At 39.2% G+C, this 16,571-nt stretch overlaps 1 protein-coding gene across 2 annotated transcripts; it reads right to left on the reverse strand.

The window, feature by feature from the left end:
* Positions 1-891: 891 nt before the first annotated feature.
* On the reverse strand, positions 892-14,626 carry gnai3 (guanine nucleotide binding protein (G protein), alpha inhibiting activity polypeptide 3). 2 transcript variants are annotated; one of them, XM_029505538.1, is made up of 9 exons: positions 14,502-14,626; positions 14,094-14,412; positions 7,728-7,770; positions 7,200-7,341; positions 6,947-7,104; positions 4,726-4,854; positions 3,500-3,629; positions 3,253-3,406; positions 892-2,558 (listed from the first exon to the last, which is right to left on the reverse strand). In XM_029505538.1, exons 2-9 carry the CDS (start codon positions 14,209-14,211, stop codon positions 2,368-2,370), a joined length of 1,065 nt encoding a protein of 354 aa, XP_029361398.1. In that variant the 5' UTR covers positions 14,212-14,412; positions 14,502-14,626; the 3' UTR covers positions 892-2,367. The 2 variants fall into 2 exon arrangements, with proteins under 2 accessions (XP_029361398.1, XP_029361400.1); XM_029505540.1 differs by having other exon boundaries at positions 892-1,925; positions 2,351-2,558; positions 14,094-14,536.
* Between the last annotated feature and the right edge of the window lie 1,945 nt (positions 14,627-16,571).

Here is a 16,571-nt window from a genome sequence, read left to right on the forward strand (position 1 = left end):
ATAAGCTGAGCTAGCTAAAGCGTGAAGCCGCAACTCTAACTTACTAATTCATCCTGAATCTATGACAAGTACCATCATAAATGGAGGCAGGAAGAACTAGACATGGAGCACACAGGACAGTCTATTAATCAAGGTAACACACAGCACAACCAGCAGAGACTGGACCCCCACAGACCCCCCAGAGTCTGAGACTGTTTATTGTGTCCATATAAAATATGTTCTGTACAGACAGAGACTAGACCAGAGGTCTCCAAAGGTCTCCTGGATGTTTCCTGCTCCAACACGCCTGACAATAAGGCGACTTTCCTATATTTATTTATACATTATTTATTAAGTAAATACCTTTGTACTTTTACTGAAGTAATATTTTGATGAAGCTACTTTTACTTGTATGGGAGTAAGTAATAGTGGCAAGCTCTTTCCCTCACACCGTGTCACCATCCAGCTCGCTGATGTTTACATAAGGCAGTGCTTCTCTATTATTTTCTGTCATGCCCCCCCCATGACTATAAATAGTATCATTTATCATTGCTCTGTGCTGTGTGCGCACATGCTCAGTGCATAAAAACCTTACTTATGCTCCCTGCGCACACTCTGCCATCTATTGTAGTGGAGGTGCAATTACACTTTATTCTAGTACAGCCCCTCCCCCCCACTGACATAAGGGGAGAGTTCAATTGAGAGAATCTACCACATTGTCGAGTTTATACTTAACATTCATTGTCGATCACTAAGATATGACATTGGGGGGTTGTTGTGGGTGGTGATTATTGGGTGGGTTGCAACCCACCCACCAATAAATTTTGTGAGCAGATAACATCAGTTTTGTGTTGCTATTTATGAATAACCTGGCGTTCATTTAGTCTTTTAAACAGAACAGAGGACAGACAGTTTCGTGCCATCATTTAATGATGTTCCAATGAACTAATACAACAGGAACTTAGAGTGAGCAATACATACAAACTTTTCTCTGTGCAGGAAAGGAAGTGACTGATCCCACCCTAACTGCTCTACTCCAGCATATAGCATTTCAGCAACAGTTACAGCCAGACACTAATGCAACTCCGGCCTTATCAAACTATCCCATTTTTGTTTTGTTTTAAATGTTTAAAATTCTTCAGTGATGTCCACTTCACCCACAGTGAGTGAATAAAATTAGTCATATTCAAAAACAGAAAAATGTAGATCTCCCTTCACAAATTCAGTATAAAAAGTGTTCTTCAACACAAAGTGGTTTAGTAAAGATTAAAATAACTGTGCAGACAACAATGTACTGAGTTCCTTAGACTCTTGTTAATTAATCTCAAACCCATAATGGTACGTTATATACATAAAATCTACTCACACAAAACTCTTTCCCATTCTTAAGTTATGGCATTCACACATCCGAAAGAGGAAAAACACTAAAATGCAACTTAAAATTTAAGTAAAATATACACATGTTGCAAACAAATGCAAATATTCAATAAAAGCAAGGTTATACAGACATAGTGCTCAAATAAGATGCACAAAATAGTGAATAGTGTCCCTATCAGTTGTGAAACTGTACTGTAATGAATCCAATAAGAAGAAAGTCCTTTGCAGATGACAGACAAACTACAAATGTGTCAGAGACAGTGACTTTACCTGACAGTCTTGGAGAGTTGAAGGTCTTAAATCTAACAGCACTCCACATGGACTCACAGTGATCATTTCACAAGCCTCCCTTCCCCCACACATCATTTCCTTCCAGTATGCTCTGCATCACAATATATATTAAGACAAAAGTGATCATCCTCGTCCCCAAGTTCCCAAATTGGAGTTGGAATTGAGGTTCTGCAAGCTACATGGCCAATAAAGTCAGTCCTTCGAAACACCTACTTTCCTATTTACCCTCTGCAGAAAAAAACATACCAGCCCAGAAGTCCTGATATTTTTCCTGACACCTGCAGTGAGAAGGATAATAATCATTAACGGCTGTTAATTGAATAATAAACACGGCCCACTGCTGTGTTTTCACTGCCACTACAAAGGTCAAATTTCTGTATTTATTTATGACATCGGTAAAAATTAGACTAGACTAGTAAGAATTTACCAGCAATAAAAAACAATAAAAAACAATACAATCCAGACAGACATGAATGAATGAACCATGCAAGGTCAAATTTATCAGATGTAAAAAGTATGGCTGCTACAGTTGTTAATGAAATATTATGAATTTTATCATATAGTCTCACGAACATTTTTCAAAAAATTATCAAATAATGCAATGATGATAATTATAGACAATACTGCACCGGGCCACTGTGGACCAAAGTGAACCCAATGTCAACCCAAATGTTAGTTAGTTGAGACACATGAGCGTGCTGACCTGCACGGTCTGAGGCTTTAATAGAGCCCGATCTCCCTCAAGTTGATTTTGATGATGACGTCAGTGACAGCATCAAACACAAACTGCACATTCTTTGTGTCTGTGGCACAAGTGAAGTGGGTGTAGATCTCTTTGAACTCCTTCTGTTTATTTAAGTCTTCAAACTGGCACTGGATATAAGCCGCTGCTTCTTCATATGACTGGCCACCTACAGTGGAGACAAAGCGGAGAGAGTTTTCTTATCATCGGCTGTGAAAAGATTATTAACAGATGTGCTTATTTTATTTTTAATAATGTGGTTTCACCCTCCCAAGATTCAATTCATGCGTGACAAGTTGTGGTTTATTTTCGGTTTTTGTTATTAATTACAGTCTTTAGTGAAGACACTTCTCTGTATATTCAAATACTGAGCCTTTTCACTTTTTTACAGTACTTGTTATTTTTTGGTGATGCCAGATTTTGTTCATGTTAATGAGTGGCAATTGTTTTAATCAAAAAGTGTTTAAAAAATGGATTTAAAAGCAATGTAGCATGGCACAATCTCTTATGTCACAGATTAATGAGTACATACAAGATGTTGCAACACAATCCACTGACATTTAAAAAATTTGTTAAAACCAGATAATTCTAAGTAAATTAAACTCTGCTGCTACTGTATTCGTGTATAAACTGATTTACTGGTGATGATAGAGTTAATATGTGATGAAACAGAGCAAAACAAAAAATATCACTACATAATACTGTCTTGTATATAACAAAAGTAAACCAAGAGTATTATTACACAATTCCAATGAATCAATGCAGAGATGCAGCAGACAGATAAACAAATATTTATGTGTTGCTGGAGCTGTAAATATCACAGAAAAGCTTTAACAGATCGTTAAAACACAGGTTTGTCTCACCGGAGTATTCAGGGTAGCAGATAGTCAGTGGACTCCTGCTGACCTTCTCTTCAAACAAGTCCTTCTTGTTGAGGAAGAGGATGATGGAGGTGACTGTAAACCACTTATTGTTGCAAATGGAGTCAAAAAGCTTCATGCTCTCATGCATCCGGTTCTAAAAAAAAAAAAAAAATAACAATATGGGGCATCATCAACGTTATCAGTCAAAATGTTGGCTGGGAAAAACTATGTGAAATCCGTCATTTACCATCTCCTCATCCTCAGCCAAGACGAGGTCATAGTCACTGAGTGCTACGCAGAAAATGATGGCAGTGACTCCTTCAAAACAGTGGATCCACTTCTTCCTCTCTGAGCGCTGACCGCCGACGTCAAACATCCTGAGGACACAGACAGACAGTAAATATGTAAACAAGGGCAGAACAGACTACTCATTTTACTTTTTATGTCTTAATAATTTTATTGCTTTATGTCCAGGGCAAAAAAGCACACGTGCACACAAACACACAGAGTATGCTGCTGACATCACTCTGTAATCTCATGTTTGTGTCAACCTGAGGCCTAAAGAGGTGAACTGAATTTATACTCAGCTGGTGAACTGAGACAGAAATGAAATGAAAGAACGCTGTGCTGCTTTAACATCACTTCACTGATTACATAGTCCAGATTCTGGGGAGCTGTTGGTAGGGGAGCAAAGGTAGGACAGGTAGGTTATTACAGTTAATCTTTACCAATATTTATAAACAGTGGAGCTAGACAAGGTTATGGTAAAGGACTGAACCATGTTATTACATTAACTGCCACAAAGGTGGGCCACATTTGGCTTGAAGCCAGTCAGCGACATTTGTGAGTTATAAAACAGGTTTAATAATCTTTAAATCTTTCAAAGCAACATGAGATAAAAAAACAAAAAACCAAGTCAAGGGGAACATTAAGTCTACTTAATGAAACGCAGACAAGTACAATAACCAACATGGATATAGCCAAGTATACAGTAGAAGGAAAATGGAGATGATGCGAGAACACTGAACAGCATTAAGAAACCTGTCTTTGAAATTCAGATCCGATTTCTTCAGCGTTCAGTCATATATGACTAACTCCTATTTACTGTAAGTATCACGATCATTAGATTTTATAGGTAAAATAAATCCTTTCTATGTCAGTCCTTTACACAAAAAGTCTTCTTGTAGTGCCTCATCACAATTTGCATATGATATAATAAATCTATTTGGCATTTCAGAATAGCTACAAAGCAAAGACAGGAGAGTCCAAAATAGAAGAAACACATTTAGTTTTTCAGTGACAATCTTACTTAATAAGATTCATTATGTTCATTTTATGATGACATTAAATCTTATATCACATAATACCTATAAAGCTCAGGTCCTCAGAGTTTGTAAAAGCTTTATCGGTTCTTTTCATAGCACATCACAGCTGAGGCTGGGACAATTCATAAACAGATGCAACTGTACTAACTTGAAGTAGAGATCTTTGAAGGTGAAGTGAGTTTCCACAATGCCAGTGGTCTTCACACGTGTACGCAACACATCCTGTTGAGTCGGGATGTAGTTGGACTGGCAGATCCTGTCCAAGTCATTCAGGTAACTGAATATTTTGAGAAACACAAAATGTGGATTCATGATGGATTTCTGATGCTCCAAATGCTACATAACCTAACACTGTAGACAAGAGTATTTCCAACAGTATGCTAAAATGATCCAAGAGGCTTTCCAGACTTATAGAACAAAAACAAAGAAAATATTGCAAAGCAGAAAAGTTATTTTTGAAGACTTGTTTCTGTTGAAGTGGATGGTTGCTCTGCAGTCAAACAGGACTACACAGAATGATACTAAATATGGGCTTACACTCTGGTGAATGATAAACACTGGCTGCTTGTGGGTTGAGTAAAAACAGACAAACTCCACTGGTTCCTCTCATCATAGAGTGTGGACAAAGTGCACAAAGAGCCATGACAGCTCAGCTGTTTTCAAAACAAAGAACATGTCCTTCACACTGAGCTACTTTCTCTGTCACACGAGGTTGATATAAACAATACAGAAATAGAAAACTTTGGGCTTTATCTGCGTCCAATCACTTATAAAAGTCTGGCGAGTGTTTAGTAACTGAAACCATCCTGTGAAGTTAAGTCATATCTAAACAGAAGAAAGTGGAGAGAAATACCTTTAATTCCTTCTTTCTTTTTTTCAAGAATACAATAAGTGGGATTCTGGACAAGACACATCGTCCCTCCCCTTTTGTTGTGGTGAAAATATGATACACAAAGATGTGATGCTCCTTCTGACAAGGAAAACATTTTTGGCATATCAGCAGTGTGTCACAGTGGTCAGTAAGAGCATAGTGGATGATGCAATTTCAAACTTTACTATGAGTCAAGTGTTTTCATTTCCGTCAGGAATCTCCAGAGTTTTAATATCTAGTTTGTATTGTCCAGAAATGGCTCTTGATTCATTGAAATGTTCATGAAAATTGATTCAAAATCAGGAAGTGAAATATTGTCATCCTACACTTCTCCAGTGATTTACAGGTGCACTCCTACAACACGGTTCAACTCCTGAACACTTCAGGAACAAAAGTTACTCACTCTCAGCTGTAGCCTCCACAAACAAGTCAAGTTACAGTTTACATACATGCCCAGCCTCATTATTTTTCATAAATGTAATAAAAGGCATTAAGCATATTTTTCATTTGTTTTGAATAGAAATAGATTTCATGTGACCTTGTTGCTCACCTTTTTCTATATGTCTACTGCATCAGTGTTTATGTTCCTTGAGAGGAATGAATGAGTTGTCCTGGTATGTGCCATATGTTTGGACAGTAAAACTGATATTCATAAAAAACAATGGTGTAGGCAAGACATTAGACATTTTGATAAATGTGGGGAAAAAAATGGGTGGTTTTAAGGTAGAAAACCAAGATTTGTGTCACCATTAAAATTATAACAAAATGGCCACAATCAGAGTTAATTATATCTGAAAATACTTTTGCAGATCATTACGATCTCACAGTGAACTTGACCAGCTGTTTAATGCATCATTTCATTACTTGATATTTTTCTTCTATAACAGCTTGTGTCATTATAAACCATTAATTATTTGAGGTTTGAGCACTTGGTTCTTAGTCCTTAGTCCAAGTGAAGCTTTGTGCCAAATTTGAAGAAATTCCCTAAATGATTTAATGAGATATCACATTTACACATAATGACATAATGTCATCAACACTGGCTGTCAAATGTGATGCAGAGGTAATATTGCTTTCCAAAATTTGCCTCACAATACAATTGAACATGACCAGATTCCTCAAGTCAATAAATTCCTAAAGTACAGGAGGTTTCAGGAGAATAAGCTGATGTGGGAGAACAAACAGTGAACAAAATCTAGCCAAGTTTCAAGATATCGCTGACTGCACTGAATTACATACAACCACAGAGCACCTACTTGGAATTAAAATTTTTCTAATTCACGTCATTTTCATTTATCTGAATATTTTCTCTGTCCCCTGAGGTAAAATGATGCATGCTGGAGTCACAGCTACAGTTGATGCTGCAGTTCCCTTTAATTCTGAATAAATGCAGGCCTTAAACTGTCATCTGATGAAGTGGCCCACTTAAAAAAGTTGTAGTTGGAGCTTAGTTACGTTTGCAGGTGTCTGTGCATAGAGAAGTGAACAGAGCTCTCACTATGCGGCAGAATCATTGAGTTGATACTCTCGTGATCGATCGAAGCAGGCCTGAACTCCACCGTCCGTCCACAGCCTCTGAATCACACCAATCAGGTCTGCCGACATCACCCCTTCTTCCGCTGAGCTTGCCAGGGCAAACAGCTGCCGGGCATCGTCCTGGCAAAGAAAGGGCCATAATTGCTGTCACTGTAAAAACTGTTTGCATTATGGTTCATAAAATTAAAAAAAGATGTGTCTCTTTGACAGCTTACCGCTCGTGCAGCATCTCCAAAGTCTATCTTTAACCGGCCCATCGCCCTGATGATGGCCATGATGGACTGGATGGTGTTACTGTACACCACTACCTTGTACTGCTTACACTCCTCTTCTGAGTAGCCGTCTTCATGAATGATTCTGACACAGAAACAAAATCCAAACAGCTTTTTCCAGTCAAGATACACATTTGACTGTGGACAATGGCCTTAACAAATGTAGGGAAAATGACAGATTTGAAACATTTCATCGTCATTAGTTCTGGTATTCGAGCCTCAGTGAGCAGACAGCATGTCTAATGTGGGAAGCTGTAGAGTCTATTCAGGTCCTGCCAGGCTACGATGGGCCTCTGTGCCCATTGTTTAGCACATTATCAAAAAGGGTGCTTCTGCCTCCTCTGTGCAGAGCGAGCAAAATGTGGCTCCTATTACAGCATTTTCACAAAGCATCACATAAAATGTGGTTCTGAAAAACATTCTCAGAGTTTGATATTATGTTATCAAGAATGTCACTGTGGTGTAACTTACTTCATCTGCTTCACTATTGTGCTTTTCCCAGATTCCCCAGCTCCTGAAAATGACGGACAGCAGTTTAGGCTACACACCAGGAGAAGAGGCAGCGACAAAAGAAAACAAAACATAAAATGGCACACAGAGTTTTGTTCGCGGACTCCTCTCACGTGGACAAGGGATTGGCTTTTCCTGACAGGAAATTACTGTAAAGTATATATATATATATATGTGTATATATATATAGAGTATATATTCATCTGTACATAAACTATATCCAGAGGTGCACAGTCACAGACAGCACCATGAGACGACTCTTAAAGAAGTGAAAGCGCAATGAATGAAGCGAGAGCAGAGTGAATGAGTTTCTAAAAGCTCCTGCTACAAAAACGGTGCTGGGCATGAAAATGATTTCACATTAGGAAACATTAGAGCATTTCTATGACAGTGAGCCAAACAGGAAACAGTTGTCACGCTTCTGGCTGTGCCTGTGTTTTCCCTACAGAGAGACAATCCCAGACATCGTGCTGCTCTGGGAGTGTGATAGCAGAGCCGTAAAAACACCGCAAATGCAACACATCAGCACAACATTCAATGGTGTCCATCTGCACAGGGAACAAAACACCAGAGAGGAGGCAGGTTGAAATATTCATCAAAATACCACCATCTGATTAAAACGTGTGGACATGGCAGCAATAATATTTCCGTTGAAAAGGGAACAATAAAAAGGAAGCTTACTCCTGTATGGCTCTTTGTGGATCGTAATAATGACTCACTTTAGGCTCATTTCCCTTTTAAGTGAATCAAAGAAATTGACCATCTTCAGTGATGATGGACTCAGACTGTCTAACTGTTGTCAGACATTTCCTTGTTATCAGCCAGCAATGAGTTTCACAGGATGCTGCATGCTATCTCAGTCCCTTTTACAAAACGTCTTAACCATTAGGATTCACAACACAAGTGAAACAACATCCAATGGTGTTCATTGGTGTCACAGCTGTGAAGTACAATCATTTTAATTGGTTTAATTGTTCACTGTTTGGTCTATACATGTAACTTTATAAATGCAATGTCTTCAAACTCCAAAAATGTTACAGCCCAGAAGAGCAGACAAGCCCTTTTCATTAGAATTAAAGACAATTATCAATATAGCTGATGGCATCTAATTTTAGATACAAACAATGAATAAATTAATAGTTCAGCTCTACGTGGAGTTACTACAGGAAATGGACCAGGACTGAAATGATTTGGTTGCCTGTTAGTCCAATATAGAATAACTAAATATTCACGGCGTGATTTGCAATAGAAGGAAATTCTCTGTCTGACTAAGACACAAATGACAGATCTCATTCTCACATCTGTCTGTTGGATCTGGAGGCTGCAGGTGGTTAGCTTAGCTTAGCTTACCCGAAACACTGGAGACAACTGCAGCTTGCCTCATCAGAAGTAAAAGAAATCTGTCTACCAGTATGACCCTGGTCAACAGGTTATAAATGGTTCGTTTAATTAAAAATAATCAATAAACTTCATAGACACTTTTATGTGGATATTTTTTCCTGTGACCAGTGACAGTGTAGATGTCCTGACAGGTTATCTGTAACAGGCACTGTCTTTATGCTAAAATATTCCATATTTACCACAGAGATATGAAATCAAATTCTCATAAAACATCGAAGGAAACAATTAAGTGTATTCCCCAATTGTTGAAGTATTTCTAGTAGTCTTCATAGTATAAAAGTCCATTCCCTTGTTTTTATCATTAAGCGCCGTGTTGACGGTTTTACAGACTGTGGTGAAATGTTTTGTAACTAAAATGCTTTTTGGGCTGCAGGACCACAGTCACACCACAGTTGGTCTCTGGGACATGTTAGCTGTAAAACTGACTTGTGTTTTGATGCTGCGCTGCCAGTTTACTCACTTTAGAATCAGCAGTTGTTCATAGCTGGAGTTTAATTAAAGGGACATGAAAGTGTGAATGCACCTGAAACATCAGATGTCAAATAAAGTGAAGGGGAATTATTTCCATAAACATCTGGGCTGAGATTAAACTTAAAGCAGAGCCTCTTTTTGCTTAACATAACTTCAATCATAATCAACAATGGAAGAATATTTAAAAATAAAGAGATGCATTTTTTTCGTTTTGTTATTTCCTGAATAGGTGGTGGGACACGTTTCCACTGCCAGTCAGGAACCCTTAACAGAGGAATTTTGTCAAGGAGGCTTACAGCAGAGTAATGTGTTCAGATGGCTGGCCAACAAGAATTAATTCCATGAATTCTTTGGTTAAGCTGTCACCAGCAAAAGAGATTTACACTCACTCACACAGACGGGGAGGAGAAGGCAAATTATGTTGATGCCTCTGCTCCGTTCTGTCTGTCACCAACTCTCTCGTTCGTGGCATTTTTGGGTGATTATCCACTGTGTCCTGCTGCCAATTCAAAAACCAACTTTGAACAAGCATTCACAAAGTCATCCAAACCAGGGCAGGACTCAAGGTCCAAACCAAGCCTCATTTAACAAGAATCTCAAAGGCTGATTTTTTATGAATCACTGTTTGTGGTGAAACAGCAGAGCATTTTCATTGGAAGAGTTCATTGGCTCTCGAGCTTTGTGGTTTTTTTGTAAAAAGAACGGCAGCCGAACTCTTTGTTTTTCTCCCTCAGCTCTCTTGTTCCAGCGCAGACAGGGAGTGGTGGGCACTGCCTGGAAAAATCGCTTTCCCCTTCAACTCTGTGGTCAGGATTTGAAAATGAATGTTTCCATACCAGGAGATTTTAGCCTGCATTGTGATGTTTTACCATCACATGAACGAGTCTGAAGTCCTTACAGATCTGGTAAAAATCATCCAATAACGGCATCTGTATGACTTCTTGTAATATCTACCTTAGCTTTCACTGCTGTCATTTACACAAGGCTACCTGAAAGAACTCATTTTCCATACGACTAAACAGTGAAATCCTATAAAAACTGTGGAAACAGTTTGATTCTGTGGATACTGGAGGCTCTGAGCAGATTTACTGTCAGGCATGTGTTCTGCCGTATCCACTCTATCAAGGTACAGGAAAAACCTCTGCCAAACATAAACTGCCAGATGGGAAAGATGCCTTCATTGTGAGATTAATGCTTTTGTCAGGAATGTGATCCGGAACTCAAAAAATTATATATATAAAAAAAAAACAAAACTGAAAAATGATTTAAGAGTGAATAAATCAACGCGATATCTGGATATCTGCAAAGCTTGGTAATGTTACACTGTGATTATGAACTACATCAGGTTTACAACTTGGCAGTTAGATATGTTTCTATCTTTTCTAACATCGCACGTACCTGTTCATAATAAATTATAAATACTATCAGTGTCACACAGATTTGCATCATCAGTTCTTATCATCCGCAAATTGAATTGATAAATGTTTCTGTTGACCATTTATTTTGAAAACAAAGTGACTGGGATCACTGAACGCCCTCTGGGTGATGACTTATGACAGAGTGTCATCTGGAAATTACTCATGAGCGTCGACGATGTAATCTTACTATATGACAGCAGTGCTTTATGTTTTGACCTCTCCAGGGGGACCTGCGACATAAAACATATGTAAACATGTACAGATACATACTTCATCTGTGTGCAGTCTTTTTATAACATCTCACCTGACACAAAAACTAAGGGCACGAGCGTTACATTATAAGATTGATTCAGTGTCAGCCTGTTATTTACACCAAAAACTAACTAACTGGAGGAAACACAGATGCTGAACAGGCTTGGACTATGTCTATGGTTAATTATCAGTGCTTTTCTGTACTTAAGTTAGCTGATGTGGATATGCAGCTTTTCACTATTTTCTTCCTTTTTTAAAGACGGATATTTAATCTATATTTTTATGGTGATGAATGAAGAATTAATTCTGCAGATCCCCTCAGCTGTCCAAAGCATTTGAACCATCTATGGTGAGGAAGGGGGGGGGGGGGGGGGGGGGGGTAAATGACATCTTGATGATAATGACAGACTTAGATAGTTTATATTTTAGAACATTACATGAGTGGAAATACACTCTTCAGACAAATCTGAGGGTCCTCACATGACTAAGAGAATAAAGATGAAAATGTTGCAGGAAAATGAGAACATAAGCAATGTCTATGGTGGATGAGCAAACACCAAGGCAAGCAAATTAGTAGCATAAAAAATTTATGCTATGAGCGAAGGGACTGCTAATGGGGAGGGGCACATAAAAATGTTGAGTGCTGCTGGACAGTGGAGATTTAATCCATCTGTGCAGTCCACACCCAGTGCCACTGAGCTGTTTCATTATCCACCACCAGGCAGTGCATGAACAGACATCATCAGAAATCTGGGTAAGGAGCTGTCATGGTGTTTGACGATGCCAGTGTCAAAGCAACTGATGTTTAGTTTCAGTGAGACTTAACCAGCTCAGTGGTTCATGCCAAACAAAGTCGAGAAGAGTTTTACTGACTACAGGCTGGACAAATGAAGAAAGAAACATGTGACAGCAACCTCAAAACTCAAGTTTGAATAAACCTGAAACAATTAGTCAATTATTCAACGAGTCAATCAAGTCAATCATTGGAAAATGAGCACACAATAATTTTGATGTTTAGATAAAGAAGTTATATAATCTTCAGACATCAAGCCGGGGTAAGAACCCAGTATACTGCTAACATTGTTTCTGTTTCTGCTTCTCTCCAGCTGATACAGCCAAATATCAAACAAAGTTAGTGTCATTTTCAGCTTTTTCTCCTTCTGCAGTCAGACAAAAAACTAGTTTAAAATAGTGTCTAATAAAGTACATTCAGACAACATGTTCAAATCCAAGCCATTTCCAAGCTGCTCCTGTGCTCAGCTATAATCACGATTTAATAAAAATCACTAAACTCCTGAAGTAATGTGCTGTGATTTTGGCCATATGTAATTGTTCAAAGATTGCTCAGAGAGAAAGTCCTGTATTTCTCAACAATGCTTTAAGGGCTGTGCTGATGCAGCATTCACTTAATTTCCAGTTGCTGACTTTCTGTTGTTCATATGCTGTTCGGATCTGTTAGTTTCTTTAGCTTCACAGATACCAACGGCTTTGCTCTTTCCTGCCCCTCCCGCTCTCTGCTCGGTCTGTCTCATGTTAGTGATGGCATATATGTAATAAATGTTGTTTATTTGGCTTAATGGACATGAGGCACAGGCATTTGGAAGCCAAATGACTGGCCTGCAACAAGACACGCTTGGCACTGTGTCACATTTAACAGGTTTATGCCTAAACAACTGTTTAGGCATACGGATATGCACAAAGTTGGCAACACTGCAGAATGTGAATGCCCCCTTAAAGTGCTGCATGGACAAAGTATTATTGTAGGCCAAGTTAGGATCATGCTGATTCCTGCAACAGAAATCCTACTGGCTTTTGAAATATTGTAGAAAATAAGCTCTGGGTGATACCTGCAAAACAGTGTAGAAAAATAATGATTTGAAGCCTAATTGGCATCTTTAGAAGTAAAAAGCAAATGTTAGACTATATTTATAAAAAAAAGTACTAGTGGTTATAAACACAATGAAAAAGTGGTGAGTAAATTGTTTTTCCTGTTTGGCTTGATGGCATTTCATGACTATTACAATCACTGTAATCTCACTTTTTAGTAAGTAAAGACACAAGATTCATAAAAATGTTTCAACTAATTCTTTTTAGGTAATACAATAAAACATGAAACTGTCTTCAGCGTGTGCTAATCAGTGAACCACTAACCAAAAACCCTTCAAAAGACTCAACTTGGGACTCGGGAACCCAAATGCTAAAATGAACTCATTTCTAGGTTTTCTGTATAAATTCCTCTGTAGAAATTCATTTTGAAAGATAAAAGCAGAGAAAGGGGAACTAAATCACTCACTTATGACACATTAGGTTTGCCAATGTTGGAACGATTATCAGTGACTCAGTCACAAACATCTGACATTAACTGTTTGTGAGAATCTGCTCAAACACAGATAAAGGCCCTTTCTTTACGTTTCTTAGCGCTCAGATCCTTCAAGTTGTTGACCCAGAGCAGGCTGACCGGGGTCACTATTACCCAGCAGCTCTGCAATTTTGTTTGGAAGGGCTTAAGTTAAACAGGCCAGCATGAGTTACAACTTTACTTCAGCAAGTGACAATACATGTCAACAAGCAGCCGGCCTGAGCACGTACTCCCCATCCTTCAAGCCCTGACAGCTGAGAGAGAGAGCAGCCATCCTCCCACCTCCAACATCTGCCTTTGAACACATGATGAGCCACAGCTGCACAAATAAATACAAATAAATAAAAAAAGAAAGCTCCGACTGCGAAATGAAATGAAATGCCATCAAGTGAATGCGTTTAAAAGAGCCAGTGACAGAGTTCATACCGAGCAGCAGCAGCTTCACCTCTCTGGAGGACTTCTCTCGGTCCTCCCGCAGGTTTTTATCGATCATCTTACTCCTCTCCACCGCAGCTTTGTCCTCGGCGCTGATCGTGCAGCCCATTCTTGCTTCTCGTCTTCGGGTTGAGGTCTCAGCAGCTCATGAGTTGAAGGGAAAAGGGGCGCTCGGGTCGGTGAGAGCTGAACTTTCCCGGCCGGAGGGGACACTGAAGAGAGAGGCGTCGGCCGCAAATACACTAATCCGTGTTTGGAGAGCTCTGTTCATCCAACTTTTCTGGAGTTTAGACTTCCAGGAGAAATTAAACTTTAAAAAGAAAAAGAAAAGAGTCTTAGGGAAAAATGTCTGGGGAAAAAACCGGAGAGATGTCACAGAAAATACTCAACGATAAACACCAGATTCCCCCTCAGAATGAATGCAGCTGCGCAGTTGCGTGTTCATTCAGCAGATCCAGCTACAAACCAACAAAACGCCACCGAAAAAGGAAAATTGATGCGGCCCCTGGGGGCTGATGGGAAATGGAGTTGCATCCAAACTATCAGCTATGTGATGGTTTGCATTCAGAGCGTAGAAGAATCTAAAAGGTCGTGCGCACATTTATGTAACTGCCTAAATGAATTTATTACATGGAAATATTGTCACTGTGTTGAGTTTATAAGAAGTTGAAGTCAAATCTGCAGGCTTCAGTGTAACACTGACTGTGGCAGGAGTTTTCGGTGGTGTCGGTCTGCCCCCAGTGGTCCCACAGCTGGACTGCAGCTGTTCGTTTCTCCAGCCAAGTGCTCAAGTACGGATTTTTATAGCCTTCAATATACACAGTTGTAACTCAGATTGGCTCTTGTTGCCTTTAAATTCACACCTACAAGTCACGTTTAACCAAAATGACAGTGGGAGGGCAAGTGACCACACTTGTAGTTGATCAACTTAATCTTGAATGTAAAATAACATCAGTGTTCACATAAAAGCTCGGCATGATGGTCAGGAGGCAGTGAGAACATCAAGATAATCGGAAGAGACCACATCCTAACTTTACCTCATCAGTATTTACTGTACATCAGGATTTAACTTCCTCTGCAGGTTAAATAGGCTGACTGGTAATAATCGAACCATAATGTAGTTTCCTTTGATTCATTCTCTATTAGCAGGAAAGTCATAAAATACTGAAACCTTAGAACAACTGTTTCCCAAGATGCTGTCTTCAAATTTCTTGCTTCGTCAGATCAGGGGTGACTAAAGAATGAAGTACTAGGGGTAATAAAGAAACCCGACCAGCATGGCAGGACATGGATTTATTTTCTTTTCATTTTCTTTGGCCCTCTTGTCTGTTATTTCAGTGTTCCTCTGACAAGTGACCATCATTTTCAGAAGTCTTGCTGAAATAAACATGTTCAACTCGAAATGAAATATGATTCTTTGTGGATAATTTGAATGAATTATAAGGAATTGTTTAAAACTTTGATATTATTAAAGGACTGATTAGCCATCACTGTTTAAGATGGGTATTTGACCACTTATTGTTTGGACCAAACTCTGCACTCATCCTCCAACAAACGTTAACTCAAAATAAAGGGTGAGCTGATTAGAATTTGCTGGTAAAAGGTCAGAGGTCACTCAAATGGTCAAATGTATTTTTGGCCATAACCCAGGATCAGCTGATCATGACACAGTTTCACACCAATGTTAAAAAGGTTAACTGTGATATCATATTGTCCTGGAAACATGTAACTGGGCTTCTTTCACTTTTTTTTCTGCTGCTGTTGTTCTCTTTAGTTATGACTGATGACAAATCTAGAAAGCAAATGACAAAAAGGCAAATCAAGCTCAAAGTCCACAGACTGCATATCCTCTTCCTCCTGATCTGCCTGCTAGAGCGATAACACTGATTTCAGAGAAGTCATGAATTGGAGGTCAGTGATCTGGTGATAGAGATGTATCAGAGCAGGCAGCTACCGACTCCCAGACAACTGCAAGCTCCTGTTTTCGCATGTGGCCTCTGAGATGATAAGAGCTTTTCACTGATAGAAGTCAAACCACTACACAGCCAAACCTGCCTGCTGGATGAATCCTCGTTGCACCCAGTGACCCTCCTGAGGGACCATCATGTGGGATATGAGGGGTCATGGTCCATCCCTTGAGCACTTTTCACAGTAAGGCCAGGCTGTTTGAACCATCCCTGTGCTGAGGGAAATGCCTCCACCGACACTTTCAACATGAACGCTGTGATTCACTCAGTCAAATGTGGAGCAGCACAGGGAATGCTAAGAAAACGAATTTGATCAGAAAACAGGGATGAGGATTCAGAGTTCTGCTGGTTGGATTGTGGAACGTGTGTCTGGATGTTTGTGGTCAAAGGACAACTGCTACAATACGACACACTGAGGACCGTTGCCTCCAAAATCACTGACATTATAATCTAGAAAAACTGAATGTAGAACAGAGAAGGGGCATTATGTTACACAATCCAT

This window comes from Echeneis naucrates, chromosome 7 (assembly GCF_900963305.1).
Source record: "Echeneis naucrates chromosome 7, fEcheNa1.1, whole genome shotgun sequence".
Lineage (NCBI taxonomy): Eukaryota > Metazoa > Chordata > Actinopteri > Carangiformes > Echeneidae > Echeneis > Echeneis naucrates.

Bases quoted from the DNA above. Each gene is read 5' to 3' on its own strand.
- gnai3 (XM_029505538.1), bottom strand. From the start codon at position 14,211: ATGGGCTGCACGATCAGCGCCGAGGACAAAGCTGCGGTGGAGAGGAGT. The intron at 7,105-7,199 runs GTAAGCTGTCAA...TTTCTTTGCCAG, and splicing joins TTGGAGATGCTGCACGAGCG to GACGATGCCCGGCAGCTGTT. The intron at 3,407-3,499 runs GTAAATGACGGA...TTTTTTTTTTAG, and splicing joins TGGCTGAGGATGAGGAGATG to AACCGGATGCATGAGAGCAT.